Consider the following 21291-nt stretch of genomic DNA (forward strand, 5'->3'; position numbering starts at 1 on the left):
TATAAAGAACTATATTTCAGCATCAATATATCTTTAATTACAATGATTAATTTAGTTTTTAATTATATGTATAATCACTTAAATTTTTGTTAAAATGTAATCAAAAACTGTAAATTCATCTGTGCCAATTTTTCATAGTTTCTCACTAAAAATAATGGTGATTTTGATTTGAATAATTACTGTTTAAGTGTATATATAAGTTAAATAATATGCATAACTTTAATATTCATTTCCCCCAAAAATATCAATCAACAGCATATTAAAATTTTCAAAATCTACTGTTAGTGAAGTGTCTTTTTCTGCAAAGGAAATGAATCATCACTTTTTTTTCTCAGGAGCTGGTTGTCATTCAAGTGTAACCTACCCTTCTGGACCGTTCCACTTCTCCACATGGCAACCTTTTGTTGAAGTCAATCCCTGTTAGAGGTGTCCCGGTAGGGGGGAGCAGAATGGAGGCATCCATGGTCAGATATTCTACATTTAGAGGCCGATTCTACAGAAAATAAGAGAAAGCAAACATCATTTTCTGAGTATTCTTGAGGAATTTAACCCTTCCACCACCCTTATCCCCAAAACTATTCACACTGCTAGTCAATCCACAATTATACAGTTAAACCTAGATATCTGGTACTAACTGGACACTCTCTGAGATATCAATGCTTATGGATTAGATATTAGAGATTTATCATACTTATTTACAACTGCCTGGAATCAAAAACTCTTTGATCAATCAAAATTTACTGATGCTTGATACACTGAAGTTTGACAGTATAATAATAATTAAGTTGTTTTTTTAATATATATGTATATATTCTTGAGAGTAAATAATCTCTTTCCTTTCTATATATAAACCTTGATGCATGCAAAAATATGTATGCATTTGCAATGCAACATGCAGGAATAATCTGCTTATTACCATCAGATATACCGGTATCTAAAAATACCCACCCTCAACCCCTCCCAACTAATTACCATTTGAAAAAAAGGATGCATTTAATTTTCTTAATAAACCAAATGTATACATCAACACAAAGTAGTAAAAACGCCTGAAAAATACCTAGATTTCATTTCTCAGAATTTCTCTGAATCACATCAATAATTTAGTTAAAACATTGCCCTTTAACGGTTTTAGAAATATCAATTTCCAAAGATAAAAGGGGAAAAAACACATTCAGAAGAACGCTCAGTCTTTTTAAATCTAAGAAAAAGGTGATTCGTAGTTTTTAGTCTTAAAATTTTCCAGATAAAAGAACTTTTACTCTATTTATTTTGCAGATTATCTCAAGGACAAGCTGACATGGTACGTAACAGCAAATAATTGAAAATCTGTACATAAAATCCAGTTTAAGGTTGAAGCAAATATTGGCAAAAATCTAAGGAAAACCTAAATATTGACCTTGAATTAAAAAAAAAAACAACGACGATAATTTGGGTTAGCTCAGTTTAGTACAGATCCATTAAATGTCAAGGGCCACACACTTAGAAGAATTCTGGCATATAAAATAAACAAATACAAGTTGCCTCCCTAAAGTAAATTTTCCTAGAAAAGCAAATAATTATGCACATCCTGTGTAACATTAACTCTCAAAATGGTTTAATAAAACTCTTTGCCTTTGATATCATTTGATAATTAATATGAAAATGGCTTTTAATGGAAAAATTGTAGAATAATACACTTTTTCCTGTCTCATTTCACAGTGAATTGAGTTAATTGTCGTTTTTAAAGAATGCCCTCAAAGCATAAAAAATATGTAAATAAATGTAGTATGTGTCATTTGATGTTTCCAAGAAGAAAAAAATTAAGTAACCTTGAAAACTTGTTTTTTTGACCTCTTTTAACCATATAAAAAACATTTCATTAACACTAGGAGCATTATATTCAATTTTTTTTTAATATTATTTTTTTAAAACTGTGTTGTTTGCTGATTTTTCAATGAGATTAAAATGGTTTCAATTTGAATTTTTCATGCATTTTCAAGCAAAAAATATTCAATTTCCTGTCTTACCAACATGAAATTTTAACATCTAGACCAGAGAGAGCAAACAAAAGATATTCTAACTTAATGTGACTGTATACTTTACAACAGAAATTGAGACTCTTTTGAAAATAAGACAATGTACATTAACTAAAGTCACTGACTATTTAAGCCTACTATTACAAAATCTAAACTTCATATTCTGATCTGTATTTCATATCTTACGGTACATCACTAATCTTGTAGAAACAATTAATAATTATCTATTTATTTTTCAAACTTCTGTTCATAATCACCAATGTCTCTAAAGTTTACCATTAAAAAGTTTAAAAAAAATCAGCATCACATTTACGTGGTATGAGACACTTCCATGTTGTGACATACTTTTTATCAAAATAAAACAAAATTCAAGTGTAATTTCATAAATAGTATCTTTCCCAATATTGTCACCTTACAGCTTAGCACAGTGGGTTAGAGGGATCACTACAAATCTGTACTTTATGATTTTGAATCCTGCTGGGGATTTTAAAATTTTTACCCTCCAAAAATTTTTAAAACTTATTTTTGGGGGTAAATATTGAAAAAAAATCTTAAATTCTAAACAGTGGATTTTTTTAATTATAATGTACTTTAATCCACATTAATATTGACAGATGCCCACACCACCTTTAGGCTCCATGTTCCCCTTACTTTTGATAGTTAAAGCATAAAAAAGGTAATTTATCGTAACAGACAGTATTATGTAAACAACACTAAACATTCGAATCATGTTTAAATGTTTTGACCAAAATCAATTTCCACTAAATCAGGTACATCATTTATTGTTCAGATATCCACTGAATCTTATTTACACTAACTTGTTGAAAAATTAATTTCGGCCAAGTATCATTCAAGCAAAATAAAAAAAAGATGTATTTGAAATACCTTAACAACATGCATAGATCAAGATTTTTTTTTGGGGGGGGGGGGGGGAGGGGGGGGTTTCAATCAGGGGATAGTTCAACCTGGGGAGGTCCGTGGCCTATTTTCGGTAATTTAACAATGTGAATTTAATAAGTTTGAATTTTCCAGGCTTGGGGGTTAGGGTCTCCCCCCACCCCCTTCTTCTAGATGCAAGACATCTTCATAATTTCCTGGTTTTGTGATTACATACCTTAACACACTTTTGAGAAACATGACAATAAGTTACCGGCAAGGCATTGTGAAGATGAAGATAACATAAGAAATTTAAATTGTTCTTTTTTTCTGTTTCTTAAAAAAAAAGTTCAATAGTTGCTTACTATCATCTGTGTGTATTCATCTTCAAACATATCCAGAAAGATTTCTTCACTCTGAAAAAAAGCACATTTTTATTGTAATAAGAAAGATAACTCTTGTCATTGCTGCAGTACTCTCATTATGAAATTGATGCAAAGTGTCAACAATTTCATAGCAAAATTGAAATGCAAACTAGCATTTTCCTTGCAAGAAACCATAGAAATGGACAATATACTTAAACATAACTAACCAAAAATATCCAAAGAACATTTTCCAAGCATTTTCTATTCTTTTTGTTAAGTGTTGAGGACACTTATTTTGTAAAAGTTAAAAAAAGTTGAGTGCTACATTCCCTATACACATTATGTGGTAAGGGCCGTTACTTTGTTAAATTTCCAAGGACATTCTATATGTTTAGCTCCGTTACTTTCTCTAGTATTCTCTATACACACTACATGCATATGTATAGGATACTTACTTCGTAGCTGTGTGCTACACTCTCTAGTGCTCTTTATATATACCCTATAAGTTTAGTTCACTTACTTTCTCTAGTATTCTCTATACATACTACATCCATGTGAATAGGACACTTACTTTATAGAGGTGTCGGAGAAGTTGTGTGCTACAATATCTAGCATTCTCTGTACACATGCAATGTGTTAATTAAGGACACTTACTTTGTAGAAGTTACGGAGAAGATATGTGCTACACTCTCTAGCGTTCTCTATACAAAATAAGTTTTACGGACACTTACTTTGTAGAAGTTACGGAGAAGTTGTGTGCTACACTCTCTAGCGTTCTCTATACACGCTAGATGTCTATCCTGGAGGAAGGACTGATCCTCTTTGTAGACCAACAGCTTCAGTAAACGGATTGTCAGCTCCAGGGTCGACAGCCTCACCTTACTCCCTGAATAAAGGAAAAGATACATGAAGTTTACTACAGATGAACAACCTTCAAATCTGATATCATTCATTACAGCATGAAGTAACAGCTGTTTATCAAACAAAATAAAAGACAAAAACTTCATCTATGAGTTTCACATGGGAAAGCTACCAAGCCAAGTTTTATATCAAGCAATTAAGCCATATAGAGAAATATAACACAACCAAAACAGGACTTAATTGTCTAAGCTCACTAATGTTAAACACCCCCCCCCCCCCCCCCAAAGTACATACCGTGTTGACAAGCCAGGTTGATGATCCTGATCAGCCGCTCCACCAACAACACATTATAATGGTCTTTTGTCTGTAACACCGACAATACTTTAGTTTTACCTGTCTAATTTTTTTTAAAAACATTTTTATAAAGGATATAGTTTCAACTATCAGTAATACCTGAACATAATGTGGAATCATCATTGTTAGTGATGGTTCAATGTTCGTGGATTTTGTAGAGACCACTAATCCACAAAGGAACATCCCCCACAATATTGTGTATATATACAGAAGTTATCTTTCTTACTGGGACTGATATCACACTTCTATATTTACATCTCCCAAGTGTTTTTCCCTCTATTTCTTACGGAAACTTATAGCTAATTCATAGCTCTATAGAAACAGCCAGACTGAAATCTACATGCCCCATTTATCGATTGGTCGAAATCTACAGCGGCTGAAACTGACAAGAAAATGACAGGGCAGATATCGACCCGCCCTGTTTATCGATTGGTCTAAACCTATAGCGACCTAAGAAAAATCACGGACTGCACGAAATAATCATGACGATGTCAGACTCAAAGTCTCACAGACGACGATTTGGCTGTTTCTTTAAGCTAACTTACTTACGTACATCAACAGTAATTTAGTGAATTTTACTTACTTTTCTTAATTAATTTATCGATTAGCTTAAAGAAAGATGTTAATATAAACAATACAAGAGGCCCAGGGGCCACATCGCTCACCTGAGCAACAATTGCCTTAATTCTGATCAAATTAGCATTACAGTATCAAAATATCTTGACAACTAAGTACAGTAGATCTTGCTAAAAAAAATTGAAAATCTGTCAATTTTTATCCACCTCTTTCTTTTGGTAAATACCAAGCCCCTTTTGTTGTTGTACCTGTAAGAAGATTTTTCTCTATTCCTATATACCCCCACCCCCCACCCCCCATTTTGTGGCCCCACTTTTCTCTAGGGTATCATGGTTACATCAAACTCAGATTTGGGCTTTCCTGGCCTAATAGTTTTGAGAGGAAGATTTTTTAGAGATTTTCTCTATGTATAAAAATGTATCCCCCATTGTGGCCCCGCCCTACCCCCAGGGACCATGATTTGAACAAACTTGAATCAACACTACCTGAGGATGCTTTCATTTTAATTTGATCTTTTCTGGCCAAATTGTTTTCGAGAAGAAGATTTTTATAGATTTTCTCTATATATTCCTATGTAAAACTTGATCCCCCCATTTTGGCCCCACCCTACCCCCGGGGACCATGATTTGAACGAGCTTGAATCTACACTACCTGAAGATGATTCCATTATAATTTGAGCTTTTTCTGGTTTAATAGTTTTTGATAAGAAGATTTTTTAAGATTATCTCTATATATTCCTATGTAAAAATTCATCCCCCTATTGTGGCCCCACCCTACCCCCGGGCACCATGATTTGCACGAACTTGAATTAACACTATCTGAGGATGCTTCCAATCAAATTTGAGCTTACCTGGCCTAATAGTTTTTGAGGAGAAGATTTTTAAAAATTTTCTCTATATATTCCTATGTAAAACTTGATCCCCCAATTGTGGCCCCACCCTACCCCCGGGGACCATGATTTGAACAAAGGACTATGTGCTTATTTTATGCATTTTTTGCCCCCAAAATCAAAGTTTTAGAAAGAGCTTTAAAAATAAGGTGAAAGATAGCTAAAATCATATTGGAAATAAAGGTGTAAAAGGTTATCACCAAAGTGACGTCATAATGTAGAAATGACGTCATGAAGATTGCATTATTTTGAAAAATTGATGTTTTGTAGCGAAATATGGGTGTTTTCCGGTGGTTTTTCGACTGGGAAACATCGAGCGCAGGCTTGCTCAAGTACCATATTTTAGTATAATGTGTATAAGAATCTGAAGAAAAACATATGTTAAAATTGCACTTGAGCAGACCTGCGCTCTATACTTCCGAATGCATAATATAGAGCAAAATTGAGAATATTTTCATTTGATTGCAAATTTGCGGGAATTTGGCCATTTAGGTGACGTCATAGATACACAGCGAATGAGCAATGATGACTAAAATTATTATTAAAGTTATAGGCATCCTCTATATAATGATTTGTGAAGATTTTATTTTTATACGATACTATTTAAAAATTGGTTGAAATCTGGGGCAGATATTTGACGATACCGCACATAGTCCTTTGAATCTACACTACCTGTGGATGCTCCCATTTTAATTTGAGCTTTTTTGGTCCAATAGTTTTTGAGAAGAAGAATTTTAAAGATTTTCTCTATATATTCCTATGTAAAACTTGATTCCCCAATTATGGCCCCACCCTACCCCCGTGGGCCATGATTTGAACAAATTTGAATCTACACTACCTGAGGATGCTCCCATTTTAATTTGAGCTTTTCTGTCCCAATAGTTTTTGAGAAAAAGATTTTTAAATATTTTCTCTATATATTCCTATGTAAAACTTGATCCCCCAATTGTGGCCCCTCCCTACCCTCGGGGACAATGATTTGAACAAACTTGAATCTACACTACCTGAGGATGCCTCCACACAAGTTTTAGCTTTTCAGGCCAAATAGTTTTTGAGAAGAAGATTTTTGAAAAATACCAACAAATTTTCAATAATTCTTAATTATCTCCCCTTTAAAGAGGGCGTGGCCCTTCATTTGAACAAACTTGAATCCCCTTTACCTAGTGGTGCTTTGTGCCAAATTTGGTTGAAATCTGCCCAGTGGTTCTTGAGAAGAAGATGAAAATTTGAAAAGTTAACAACGACAACGACGACAACGACAGACAGCGGTCAAACTGTGATCAGAAAAGCTCACTTGAGCCTTTGGCTCAGGTGAGCTAAAAATGCTTTCTTTGATGAAGGTAGTGATCATTGCAGAAAAAATTTACATAACCCGCTTTTTCTGCAATGTCACTACCTTCAAATCCCGAATGAATCCCCAAAGAAGGCATTTTATTGTTTAAATATATACATGTATTTTTTTTCTCACTTTTTTTCCCCACAAAGATTAGCCCCCACAATGATAAAGCATAATGAGCGTTACAAAAATTATATAAAGTTATCCTTATGGTGATGATTCTCCATTTCAAGTACTGTTGATTCCTAATTCTACTACAGTTATTGCCGAGATCAAAGAGATGCCGCGGACATTATTCTCCAATATACCACGAACGTCATTAGTAAATTATCAGATCAGAAATACCTATTTGTCTCGCACTGATCATGGAAGTACCACTTCAAACCGTAAAAAGTTTTAAAACCATGTCAATTTCACGTGTTAGTTCCAGTCAAAACAATGTGTATTGCCTCAAATCTTTATTCTTAAGAGATCAATGCGGCTGTTCCTAGGACCTCCCTAGCACATTTTCACGGCGTGTTTTTACATAAAATATATAATGTGTTGTAGTAATAATCGTATTAAATTGCCTTTAAAATATTAGGAATGTGATTCAAAGATATTTTATAAATAAGTGAAGAGTATTAAAATCCTAAGAAAAAAGTATGTCGTCTGCATGTGATTCCTTTAATCGATACACATACTAACAAAACCGTTGGGGTTACACGGAACAGCCGTCAAAATGACCTAAATCGTCTCTCTATAGGAGAAACGATCTGTAGAAATACTGGGCTGTTAGTAGAATAGAAATAAAGTTCTTGTTTTCGTGAATGTTGCAGGATAACCTCCTCGGTCTCGAAATGTTGTTTGAAATATAAAAGCCTCGGCTAACGCCTCGGCTTTTATATTTCAAAACAACATTTCTCGACCTCGGAGGTTATTCTGCAACATTCAAGAAAACAAAAATTAAACACTAGGAATTCTTATCCGCATAAAATAGCCAGAAGCTACCCTGATGGATTTTTAATAAAATCTCGCTTTTATTTTTACTTTTTTTTATTTTTTTTTTATTTTTACTTTGATTTCATACAAAACAGCAGAATCACTGAATTACTGGTAAGTACTTGCGTAAAATAAGGAATTTACAGTAGTTAGCATTGTGTTACAAACTATACTAAATGTGAACACACTAGTACATTGTTGACGGATGTTGTGTATAGTAACATACTGACCTCACATCTCTCTGTAGGCATCAGGACGGAATCCATCAACTCCTGGTGGATACCTGTGTACAAAACACAAATATATAACAGTAGTCAATGATAAGGTCAAACTCTCAATTAGGTCCATGCTTTATTTGATGCATGCATTGATACATTAAACCTCTCCTTCTTTTGGCAATATGTTAATGATGAGATTGAAAAGAAAGAAAGAAAACGTGTGAAATTATCATTAAGCTAATACCTACCAGTACTAAATGCTGGGGTTTTTTGCTATGCAATTTAGTTACAACAGAATACTGGTAGATAAAAAGTTGCATTTTACCCCTTCCATTTTTATTAATGTGCTTTGTACACAAATAATACACACAAGTACCAAAACATTGAAACCTGTAAAAATCATGTTTTTTTCAAGCAAACAATAGTAAGGAAATAGACTGACTTCAGATTTATTCACACAAAAACAAACACAACATTGACTGCAAATTCTACTTTTCTAAACACTTTGTAACTGACAATCAGGTATTCAAAGAATCATGAAGATGATAAATAAAACACAGGACAAGTTTAAATAAATAATCATGATGATGATGATGATGGAGAACAAGAAAAATGAAGAAAATACCACAAATCACATAAGTGTTTCAAAGTAAATTTGAACACCTTATACATATACAAAGGGCTTGTGCATTTGATAGAGACTAGATCTGAATGGAAATAAATATGTAGAATCAAATCACAAACTACCACATCAAAAAATACCTTCTGTGATGCATTAAAGGTTAAAAAAGCACATTTTGCATTTGAGTGCAACATCATTAAAATTTTTAATTAAAATCCGAATAGAATGCAAAAGAAGCCGGAATGGAATGTCACAAAAAGAGCGTTAAACAATTAAATTTTCTTTTGAAGGAAGAATAAGACAAATAGCTAGACAAGCTGTAGGAAATAAATCTGACCTTCATTGTGACCCATGGCGTACAGAAGACAGAGGGCAAATAGGGCCTCGTAATCATTCTCCGTGCACTCCAAGGCGTTAAACACAGCCTCCAGGTACGGTCTGCAAAATAAAATTTGTTATCAATTTGTAAAAATATTAACGCACGTAAAAAAAACCTGAAAGGAAGTCTTTCATTTTATTAAAAGAATCCCTGTACAAATCTTTTATTTGCCACACACTTATTTTGCTAAGTTAAAGTGACAACTGGTTTAAAGCACCTGAATTTTGTGACTTGCGCCATACAAAATTAAGTTTCTTTAAACCAGTTATACCTGACGATTAGCAATATAAATTTGTCATAAATAAAACTTAATTTATAGTACATGTTGACACTTTTACAGTATTTCAGTTAGACTATCAACCTGTTATCAAGGGAGAATGTAGCTGGGCCTTGCTCAGCACTGGTCGGCCCAGGCATGTCCATTCTGTGGCTGCGTCCGAGCGTGCTTAGGAGTTTCTCCTCATCCGTCGAGTTCTGGTTCGGACTGGACATGTCTTCACCGCCTGAGAACACCTCACTACTTGGACTCTGGGGCAACTCTGGAGAAAAAAATCATGAAATTAACATTGTCGTCTTGAATCAAAGATTTTATACATGTATTTCACAATATACTGGTACTACATGTATTTTGATACAATTCAGGTTGGTTTTTAATTTGCTGTCATGAGTAAATGTTAAATGTTAGCAAAAAAATATTTGTTGATACATATGAAGTGATATAAAAAACTATCTCTTTATAGTAATATCATTATGAATAACATTGCTTTAGTACATGTATTTCATCAATTCAATATTATATTTAATGTGTTAACGTGTAATTACACTTGAATGAATTGCCAAACACATAACTAATAAAGTGTACCGTGACAATAACTTGTTTTTCATAATCATTACTAGTGCTTCCAATACTTAGAAACAGATAACTAAATAAAACACAAAATTACACAAGTGAAGTAGGTAATGAAATATGTTAAATAAATTATGCTGCTATTGTTTTTTTTTAATCAAAAGAACAAACCAATAATACAAGTATTGTTTTCATGAATTTACAATTTAATACACTCCCTAAATCTCACAGATGCTAAATGGTACATTTCATATGATGGACATTACATGTAAAGGACTTGATATACTGGTGTTACCTCTAATATCAAAGAAGGAATTCTACATACATACATAGTAAAGGTAAAATAGAGTACATAAGTATGGTTACATTTGTAATGAGACTTACTTCTCTAAAACCAGGAAGGGAACATTGCCTGGTAACAACTGGTCAGGGCCACGAGATGGGATTATTGTAGTACCGTTAGGGCATACATGTATTATTAATTCAAGCCTGATCAGAGATGCTTGTCCAACTGGTAACTTACTTTACGATGAGGATAATGATCTTATTAAACAAGCCTTCTTTGGTATATATTTTGATGTTAAACCTTGTTGACATGTCAGATCAAATTTCTGTATCTGATTCATTTGATGGATTTACTTTTAAAGCTTAATAGAAGAAAACTTTAGGCTAATTCAGCTGCATTTTATATTCAGACAGTTCACTCGCTGTGTGTTCAGGGTTTATTTACAGTTCAAGCAGGAAAGTAGAACATTTCAGGACTTCAAATGCTATTTAACCTTCCAACAGTTGTATGTTTAATGAATTCATCACTTTAAAATGAGGTTGGATGATGATTCTATCTTATTAGCCCTTATAAATAGAATAAATTTGATGCTGATCCTTGTTAACTCAAGATTTTGTAACTGAAAAAAAAAATGTTTTTTTTTCCACTGACCAGATCATTAATACTGCCATAAAGCATTGATGAAAAGAAGCTGCAAAGTGTATATGTAGAGGCATATTTTATGGCAGGTGGTAGCATTTAGCTTAATTCTCATTGTAGACAGATGATATACAATGTAACATGTACTAAGCTTTATGGCCCTATACGACTTATCTGATGGAGTAAGCATACAGTTTTGCCATTCTTACTGGTAAATCTGTTTTAAACTTAAGCGTGAATGCAGTTTAAATCCATGTACAACCTTTTCATAGTTGATATAGTATAAACTTTGAATTTCGTTGGTTTATTTTCATCATTTTATAAAACTATTCTTAGGTAAAATGTTGATATGATATCTAAAATCACAATTTTGCATTAGTTCTATTGTGTTGGTTTCAACTTCAATTAACTGTTAAAATAAATGTGCTGAAGTTTCGAAGAGAAGGAAAGGTGATCAACGTAAAAAAGAATTAGGTAACTAGTTTGATAAAAACGAAAAAAGAAATTAACACAGTAGATTCTAATGAGGCCTCAACCAAATCACACAGCTTAGAAGATGAGAGCTAGTCTAGCGAAGGAAAGGAAACAGGAAACCAAAAACGGAGTGGTCCCAAGAAATGGAAAATACCGGAATCTGGTGCGACATCACCAGTGCCCCTTCCTGATGTTAGAGACTCGGTTCTCGCGTAGAACACCGAATTCCCGGCATGAATTAGCGTACCGTTGTCATCAGCCGCGTCCTGTCTCCCCCTGTTACTCTCTAGGGTCTTCTCCAGGGTTTCTGCTGGGGGCACAAATTCTCTCACTCTCTGTGAAACAAATGGAAATTTAATGCACATACCGTAATGTATCGTGTATAATACGCACTCGTGTATAATACGCACCCCCCAAAGTTGACCAAAAAATAGCGAAAAAACAGCAGGTCCTATGTATAACACACACCCAAAAAATGGCGAAATCAACGGCCGCAATTTCCCCCAAAACAATCGATGTTTCATGATAATTTTATAATCCATGCGCAATTTCTTTAATTTTGTGATCGGAACATAGAACAATGATGAATATCGACGGCCGCCATTTTTCCAAATAACTATCGATGTTTAATGATAATTTTGTAACCCAAGCGCAATTACTGTAATTTCGTGATCGGAACATTGCCCAAGCGATATTAGAGTCAAAGTTCTTACAATTTTACTTAAAAAGGATGGTATGATTTACATTGGCGGTATCAAATATCATTAGACACTTCGTAAAACAGTGGAAAAGTTGAAGATCATCATACGTAGGGAAGAACGGCAACCGAGCTTAAAAGTTATAATGTTTGCAGATGTAAACCAAAACAACATCAAAAGAAATGATTTAATTGATTAATTATAGTCAAACTCATTGATTGTTATTAAATAAACATTCTGAAGAAACGTATGTATGTCGTATATCGTCATTATCAAGTCGTACAAAATGATCGATGTATTTGAAGCAGTGTCTTTGTAAAGCAATAACGTTTAACTGCATAACTGGACACGAAGTAATCAAGTTTAATAAAATCAGAATAATTGCTAATCTTCATGCACTTGAAAACACCCTGTGAAGTCCGACACAAGACAGGTGCATGCTTCTGACACCGGAAATTGTTAAACAAACATTGACCACGCGCCGAGTCAACAAGTGATTGCTTACGTAATGGCGAATACACTGGCGATATTTAAACTTGTTTGATGCAAGAAATAGTGTTGAGAGTGGATAAATATTTCAATACATGGAAATAAAACTAAGAATGAGGTATTTCTGATGCAGTAATTTTAGTATTTAGTTTACACTCGTACAACTTGCATAACGCGCTATATCAGCAGAAAATGTACACTCATACAACTTGCATAACACGCTATATCGGCAGTCCCGTCACCCGAGGTATTAAGAATCATGGCTTGAAAAAATGGGGTAAAATTTTAGTCCTATGTATAACACGCACCCCCCACTTTTGATCAAATTTTAGCTGAAAAAAAGTGCGTGTTATACACGCGACATTACGGTATATATTTTGAACTTTGATGAGCATAAAATTACCTGTACATAAGAAAAGTAAAATTTAAGATCTTTTAGATTTCAATAAGTACAATGTGAGGAAAATTTAAAATTTAAAGTTCAAATTCAAATTCAGAAACTATGCAATTGCATGGCAGAAAATATAGAACTCATTGGAAAATATTAGTTTTAATATTAAAGTTATTCAAATATTAAATACCATCTCTGGGGAAGCTTCCTTCCTGGATAAGCTGATTTCTCCCTGAAAGATAATCTCTGCCAGCTGACGCACTAAAGGGGCATAACTGATGATCAGGAACACCTGCAACAAAAATAACAGTATAAAAGGTACTTGTTTATAAACATTTATAAACATCTAATTTCAATTATGGACATGAACTTCTTTTGAATCCTGGGACGTTATATTTCAAGCCTGTCATTGACTGTATTTAATTTTAAGTAAGAGTAATATAAAATGCACAGGGAAATGTATTGTTCATGTACAATACTGGAAAACCATTCATATTCAACTGTATCTATTACCTGAGATAGAAGGAAAAGGGACACAACTGAGCTGACATGCTTTCTGTCTCCCTGCCAATGGAAAAATCATATTGAATGGATTAAATAACAACAAACAATGAGCAAGCACAAAATTAAAAAGCATTTTATTAAAAAAGATTAATTAAAGGTCATATGAAACGATATCCTGACCATATTGAGTTATATACGGGAATGAGTTCAGAAGTGCCTATTTAATAAGACTGACATTGTTTTTTGGATATTTTATGCAAAATGTGAGCGCCTCAGTCGATCAAAATTACTTAATCGGGAAAAGGAACATTGACTTACGCGGCTTACCTCCCTTGCTTATGACGTCAGTAAGACCCAATCGCCTTATAAAGCTATGTTGTGAATACAAATATCCATGTTATTTTGCAGCATTTTAAAAGAAAAAAAATACTATTTTATATAAAAACTTGTATAATTATACAATAATCAACCACGTCCGTATTTTTTCTCTCAAGAAATGAAATCGTGTGCGTTTTTATTTACATGTAATAGCGTGTACATAATGATATTCAGTTTCGAGACTGCAGGGAGAATAAATGATTTTCTTCATAGATCCACATGCAAGTATAATGTAATTTTAATGTAAGCATATTTATATGTTTTATTTTGATCTTTTTAATGAAATTGACAAATTCAAAAATAAGTCTGATCGTTTTTTCCCATTTGCATGTTCATGCAATTCATTAAGATTTTTTTTCTAAACAACTTGTAGGCCTCATTGTACCTCATTCGCTTCACGATTATATTGTTTGTTTCACTTTCAAATTCACAAATATGTTACCATTTAATTATTTTTAGTCTAAGACAAATTTCTTCAAATGTTTTGTTTTTGAAACGTGTACTTGAATGTGCGGTGTTTTGATTTTAAAACGTGTATGTGCGGTGTTTACTCACAGATCCCTTTTATCTCACTTTCTTCCGCAATGTTTTCTTTCGTTTTTTTATCATTATTGATGCTTGTTCTTAATAAAATCTGTTGATTATCTTCACATTCGTTCACAACTATTTTTATCAAACAACCGATTTATTTTACCGATACATTTCTAAATCCTTAAATGCCATATTTCCGCGATCTAATTTAATAAAACGTTAATACACGTGTACACAAAGTAATTTCTAAAGATATTGCTACATGCATATATCAAGAAGTCAGAAATTTATATTATTTCATAATAAAATTTAAGAATAATTTTGCGGCATTTTATAGCAGCTCTTAAATACAAACTATGTACACAATGCCTCAAACATTTTCATTGGCCTGCCTTATATACTTTTTTATGTGACAAAATAAATCACATCAATTTAAATGCTTTAATTCCCTTTAAATGTAGCTCAATCAGTAAACGTACCGAAGAAGAAAATGATGTTTCTATTTCAAAAGGATAAGGATAATTCATTAATCAGCTGTAAATGTTGGAGCATTTCTTTCGTTAAATTTCCACTATAGTACGGGATCTTCATCATGATTTTACTTTTGTGAGAAGCTGATATTAGATTTGTTCATTAACGACCAATTAAAACTAAGTCATCTGTAGGCTACTACGAAATCAAATGATCTCATTTGAAAAGAAAGACACGTTCATATATGCAAAAATCACTAAAATTTAATCGATAAACTACTGTAAAATTACACTAGTTTTATTGCATTGTTTACATCGGTGGGTCTTTGTGACGTCATAAATCCACAAAATCAAGAACGATAAGCGGGCAAGAATTTTTTCAGGTGCTCAGTTTTCACGGTTATTTCTCGGTAATGCAAAGGCAAAAAAATCTTACATCATGTATTTTAACATTTGTTTATACCAAGCTTTATATTCATGAAAGAAAATCATAGTGTTAAAAATCGTTTCATATGACCTTTAACCTTTTTTTAGAAACCTTATTACAATTTGTTGTTGTTGTGGTCTCAAAAAATTGACTTTGTCACTTTACCAATCTATCTAAGAACTGCAGAATTTTTAAATTTTTTTGGGCATCTCTAAAGTTCTAAGATATGAATCTATCAAACTTCCATACCAGTCTGTCTGCGGCCCGTTTCCTCATGGTCAGTGAGTAGACATAGAGAGGAATCAGGAGTCTGTTCAGGATCTGATCCGTCAGTACGTCGTTCAGCGCGTCGATGTTCAGACACAGAATGTCGTTCAGATAATGGAGGTGGTCCAGGTGTTCAGCCACAAGGTCGGCTAGACGATCGCGGCTCTGATGGCTACAAAAACAAAATATCCCAATCAATTATCAGGAAATTTTTAGATTAAGGAGGCTGGGTGGTAAAAATAATTAGGTCATACAATCATCTTTTAAAATCTTTAAATTAACTTCATTAATCACAATTAACATTTTGTTACAATACAGATTAAACATTCAGTTCCTTTATTGATTTGATTTCAGGTCTTATACAGTCAAACTTATCAAACTTTGTTTTTTGAGGTAAAAATATATAATAAAATAGTCACATCTCCCTAGTCCTGTAAACCCTTCACCAATGAATTCAAATATCAAGAATAAAATAATTTGATTTCACATTTGCAGAATGCCAATAGCATGTAAAGCATATACATATGTAAACCGAAAAATACTTTTTTAGTAACATTTCAAATTGTTTGATCTATGAATGATTATTCTGAAATTAGGGCAGTAGTGTTGCAGTGTAAGGGAACTCACTCTGCATCGTTCCTGACACACATATCAAGGTCCAGGATGTGGTTCCCGATAAACCAGACCAGGTTGGAGAAGTAAGGAGCAGCGGTGCGATTCCTGATGTACCGCAACATGGCCTTGTCATCCACTACAGGAAACAGAGAGCATTCGGAAATTTAATACCCCAGTATGCTGTAAACCCACTTTTATTCGAGTGCAAGAAATTTTTGCGAGACTTATAAAAGCCTCTTTGATGCAAATATTTCTTGCTGCGAACCAGTCCTTGTTGTCTGGTTGTTATAACAACACAAATCAGGATAAGGCTTGGTTGTGAACATTAGTCGTCGCCAACCAATTTCTTGGAAGTAAATCGCTAAATAAAGTCATCGCAAATAAAAGATGGTTTACAGTTTAAGACTCTGTCACTTTGTGAATATTGATTGTTAACAACATTAATGTATATACTCAACACATTACAGAAAATATTGATTTCAATCTTTCACTGGCAATGACATCTGCAATTTTAGTTGTAAATTCTCACATTTTATCAATTTGCCTGTTTATTCTTTCTTCCAAATACATGATGGTATAAGACAAAATTTTTCACTGCATTAGTTTTCAAAACTATAAATGTGTCACGAGGACTCAGAGGAGTGAAAGATCCTGGCAATGTATAGTGCTGTCAGAAGGCTATAACCTACCTCTGTAGACGTTGAGTGTGATTGTTCTTACGGCGATTCTGACCATGGCCTCCGAGTGATTGAAGAACTTGATTGCCTCTGTGTACAGCGCAAAGTCATTGGTATGCTGAAGAAAGGGAATTCAATCTAATATTAGACAAGGAAGAAATATTGTTATTATCTGCCTACCTAACTGTGATTTACATAGGCACATAGCTGCATTCTTAGACTGCTTTAATATATTTTTTGAATTTTTGAAAAGTAGCATGCAAATATTTTTACTTGAGTCATAGTGAATATCTATTATCATTGCCACTATGGTTTAATGCAGTTTATCATGACATAATCACTAAAAGCATTGTTTATTGATCATATAGATACAAAACCCATAAAACTTTAGACTAGACCAATGTGTAAGAAGTGAAAAATTTGTTCAGTTTTTTTTTCTTTCCAATCAACTTGTAATGCTTAATATTATGAATTTATGAGGAACACTTGCAATGCACATCTTTCTGTTGCAGCACTGACAATCAACAGATTTGATTGGAAAGCACGGTATAATGCAAAGGAATTTTTTTTTTTACTTTTGTTTGTATATGATACATTTGTATGCATTGCATGTCTTGCTCTCCTTAAACAAATTCAGTATCACTTTACAAATTCCTCGCAAACATTACCTCGTTATAAAAGAAGTGGATTGTATGCCTATTCAGCTTGAACGACAGCGTTTTCAAAAAGGAAATATAATACGCCATCACCTGTAACACAAAAAATGAAAACAGCTGATAAATTGCATAGTAAGGATACCTCCTCACATACTGAAACAATATGGTACACAAACGCAGACTGGTAAACATATTTTCAGCATTTAATACTGTCAACTAGGCAATTTATCATTACTTGAAATTGTTTATTTCTGAGGTAATAGATTATGTTTATTTTTGTATCTTGATCCTACCTCTTCATCTGAAAAATCAAACTTGTGGACAATGATTGAGTTGATGTGATTGTTTGACAACAGGTAATCTGTAAATAAGGTAAAAATCCTGTTACAATGCAGTATTAAACAAACAGAGAGAGAGAGAGAGAGAGAGAGAGAGAGAGAGAGAGAGAGAGAAAGATGAATCATGACAAGGTAAATTTACATTTCCAGCAGAAAACAAGTTATAAACAAAACTTTTCCATATCATGTTCACATAAGTACATGATCATCTAATGATCTGATATTTGTTTCACCAAATGATTTCAAATAGACATTATTAAAAATATAGATGCAACAATTTTAAAACAATACAATAAGGAAAGATCTGCTAGAACATCTGGACTTACAAAGTGAGGTCTCATTCCTGATATTTTCAAATAAAATGTTGAGTGTCTGTAGCAACTGTACACATATAAAGCGGCCAGACTTCTGTTGTAGATATCTCAAGAAAAATGACAGCATGTTCTTCTCCAAGAAAAAACTGGGAAAAAATAATTACAAATAAATCTTAATGAAATTGTTTTAGTGGGCATCATAAATGATAGAACTGCAATGTAATGAATAAAATACTGGTACATGTGGTTTTGAAAATTAAAGGAAGACAGATTGAAATATCACGGTACTTATTACAATTTAAGGCATAATGTTTGTTGCAATTTTATTTTGATTTACTCATAAGAAGTACATGTACCTCTGGTTCATACAAATATGTCAGTGGAAATTTGGTTTCATAACGTTCAAGAGAGTACCATAACTACTTATTCAAAAAAAAAAAATGCATGGAGTGGATTTTGTATACAATATTTTTTGTACACTACTCACTCAAACACACTGCTGTCATTTTGGTCTCCCCAGATGAGGATTTCTGAGATGGATCTTAGGGTTTCCACCAACAGACTCCTGTTAGCCTCAGTCACAGTTTGATTCTTGCACAGCAAACTATGGAGATATCTATTAAGAGAGAAGACATGCTTTGTACATGGATACAATGCATCACATTCAGTCATATTATGTATCTGCTTAAATAAATCTAGAAAAAAATGTAATGTTTTAAATAAGAATGAATATTACTCATCAATATGCATAATAGGTGCCAACATTAGACATTTTATCATTGGTAAATCTACATGTACATGTATTTGTATATTATCAACATGTATTATGCTATGCAAAGAAATGTGATGAGCTGTCACATGCTAAGTCTTTGCCTTGTTTACATGTAGATTAGGCATTTACTTTTCATAGACGTTATTGATCTTCTACCAAAAAATATGATCTGTTTGTGAATACAAATATCCTTTTCAAGGTAATCACAGTATGCATGGCAGTTATTGGGCATCCATTTTCATAATTCATTGCTCAGTTGGTTAAAAAATCAATATAATCTTGTGAACATTTGGTCTTAATAAAACTGTGTATCATGGACATGATGTGTTTTATTTACCTGATAAAGGTCGAGAAGCATGCACATTATCACATAAAATATTGATTTCTGTTGAACATATTAATCAAGAATGCAGTGGTAATTGTTTCTAGAGGGTGTGCAAGTGTGACGTTATCTCATGAGAGTTAGATTGAATTGAAATTAATTGGTTTGATATTTCGAATGCTGATGATTAACTACATGACTGATCGACTTTATAGGAATTAATATAATTGCATGTTGACAAACGTACATGTACTGTACATCTGACATTAGGCTCATTTTCAAATAAACAAATACAAATCTCATGAATTCACAAGATACACAATGCTGGTGAAAAGTTCAGTGGGGTTAAGAGGTGAAATACGCACATAAACGTGACGACGTTTTGTAACTTGATGATATCAAAGATGATGATAAGTGATGTACATACGACATCACGATATTTGATAATACCCACAATAGAAATTGATAATAAAACCATTACTCACTTCAAATGTTCCAAGGAGTGTGGATTCTTCGGCTTTGACAAAAGACCGGGGATCCATCCTTTTGATCGCTGAAACATTCTGAGTATTCTAAAATTCAATCGATTAAGAAATTGACCTAATTCTTCTCGTACGATGTTATCCTCCTCGACATGTTGATGTTCGGACACTATAACGTTTTACAAGAGGATATGTCATTGGTTTATTTACCGAGATATTGACCAATAGGAAGTGTCATTACATATGAATTGGGTAAAAGACGTTCTATTCAGGTCTATTCAACCCCAAGTACTTTCGGTCCGAATTTTTTTTTTTTTCCGAAAAAAATTATTGTTCAAAAACAACTTTTTGCTATATAAACTTTATTGTCACATTTTCTGACATTTGCAAAATTTTGCACCAACACACTGTAAAAAAAATATGAAAAAATGTAAATATTGAATTATATATCATTTCTTAAAAAATATGTAGCAAGTGCCTTTGGTTTATATGTATTTTATACTAGTATGTAACTGGTTTATTAAAAACATTTTAGACAAGGAGTGCATTATATTCCCTTCGCTATGGGGAGGATGTGTTTTGTCTTTGACATGTTTTTTCCTGTTATTTGGGATAGAGGAAAGAAGACTGTTGTATTGAAGAAAAGAGGGTTTAAATTTAAATTTTTCGTAAAACTCATCTAAGGTTAAGAAAGAACCATCATTGTTAATAATATCTTTTAAAAACATTATACCATTTTTATACCATTCAGAAAAAAAGATTGATTTATTGTCGATGCATATTAAATTGTTAAACCACAAGCATTCTGTAAAAATGGGTGGGTTTATGCTGATTTCATTCATACAATTTCTAAATATTTTCCATGAAGTAATTATATTATAATAAAAGGTAGGTAACTTTGCTGGAAAACTTGACAGGCTACATCTTGTTAAGAGAAGATCAGTAATTTCTATTTTACTAAAAAAAGCATTTATTAATTTTTTCCATTTTGCATCACTCTCACTAAAGATTTCTCGGTTTGCTGTGTACCTTTGTGGTGATTTGAATTTCCAAGGAGGGAATCGGTTTTTCTTTCATTAAATCATTGATTTGATTAGAAATATTTCTTTTGAGTAATGAAAATTTACACTATTTTCCATTCTCTTGCTTTTTTAAATCCAAAATTTTAATGGCAAATTCCTTTTAGCAAAATAGTCTGGTAAAGTTACTGTAAGGCGCCCTTTTAAAAGCAAAGAGAGAAAA

At 33.0% G+C, this 21291-nt stretch overlaps 1 protein-coding gene across 2 annotated transcripts in view; it reads right to left on the bottom strand.

Moving 5' to 3' along the window:
• Nucleotides 1-20246, bottom strand: part of LOC128165273 (protein CLEC16A-like) — a 60147-nt gene extending 39901 nt beyond the window's left edge. Inside the window, exons 1-18 of one of the 2 annotated variants that reach the window (XM_052829651.1) lie at nt 20053-20246; nt 18961-19089; nt 18486-18619; nt 18115-18182; nt 17834-17914; nt 17178-17283; nt 16501-16624; nt 15856-16045; nt 13810-13860; nt 13487-13588; nt 11966-12053; nt 9834-10011; nt 9431-9531; nt 8484-8536; nt 4412-4481; nt 3988-4142; nt 3257-3307; nt 365-493 (exon numbers count right to left, since the gene is read on the bottom strand). In XM_052829651.1, coding sequence (XP_052685611.1) covers nt 365-493; nt 3257-3307; nt 3988-4142; nt 4412-4481; nt 8484-8536; nt 9431-9531; nt 9834-10011; nt 11966-12053; nt 13487-13588; nt 13810-13860; nt 15856-16045; nt 16501-16624; nt 17178-17283; nt 17834-17914; nt 18115-18182; nt 18486-18619; nt 18961-19089; nt 20053-20129 — 1887 coding nt within the window. In that variant the 5' untranslated portion in view covers nt 20130-20246. Of the gene's footprint in view, nt 1-364; nt 494-3256; nt 3308-3987; nt 4143-4411; nt 4482-8483; nt 8537-9430; nt 9532-9833; nt 10012-11872; nt 12054-13486; nt 13589-13809; nt 13861-15855; nt 16046-16500; nt 16625-17177; nt 17284-17833; nt 17915-18114; nt 18183-18485; nt 18620-18960; nt 19090-20052 lie in introns of both variants that reach the window. The other variant, XM_052829649.1, reaches the window with a different exon arrangement.
• Nucleotides 20247-21291: the final 1045 nt, after the last annotated feature.

Source organism: Crassostrea angulata, chromosome 10 (genome assembly GCF_025612915.1).
Source record: "Crassostrea angulata isolate pt1a10 chromosome 10, ASM2561291v2, whole genome shotgun sequence".
In the NCBI taxonomy this organism is placed as follows: Eukaryota; Metazoa; Mollusca; class Bivalvia; order Ostreida; family Ostreidae; genus Magallana; species Magallana angulata.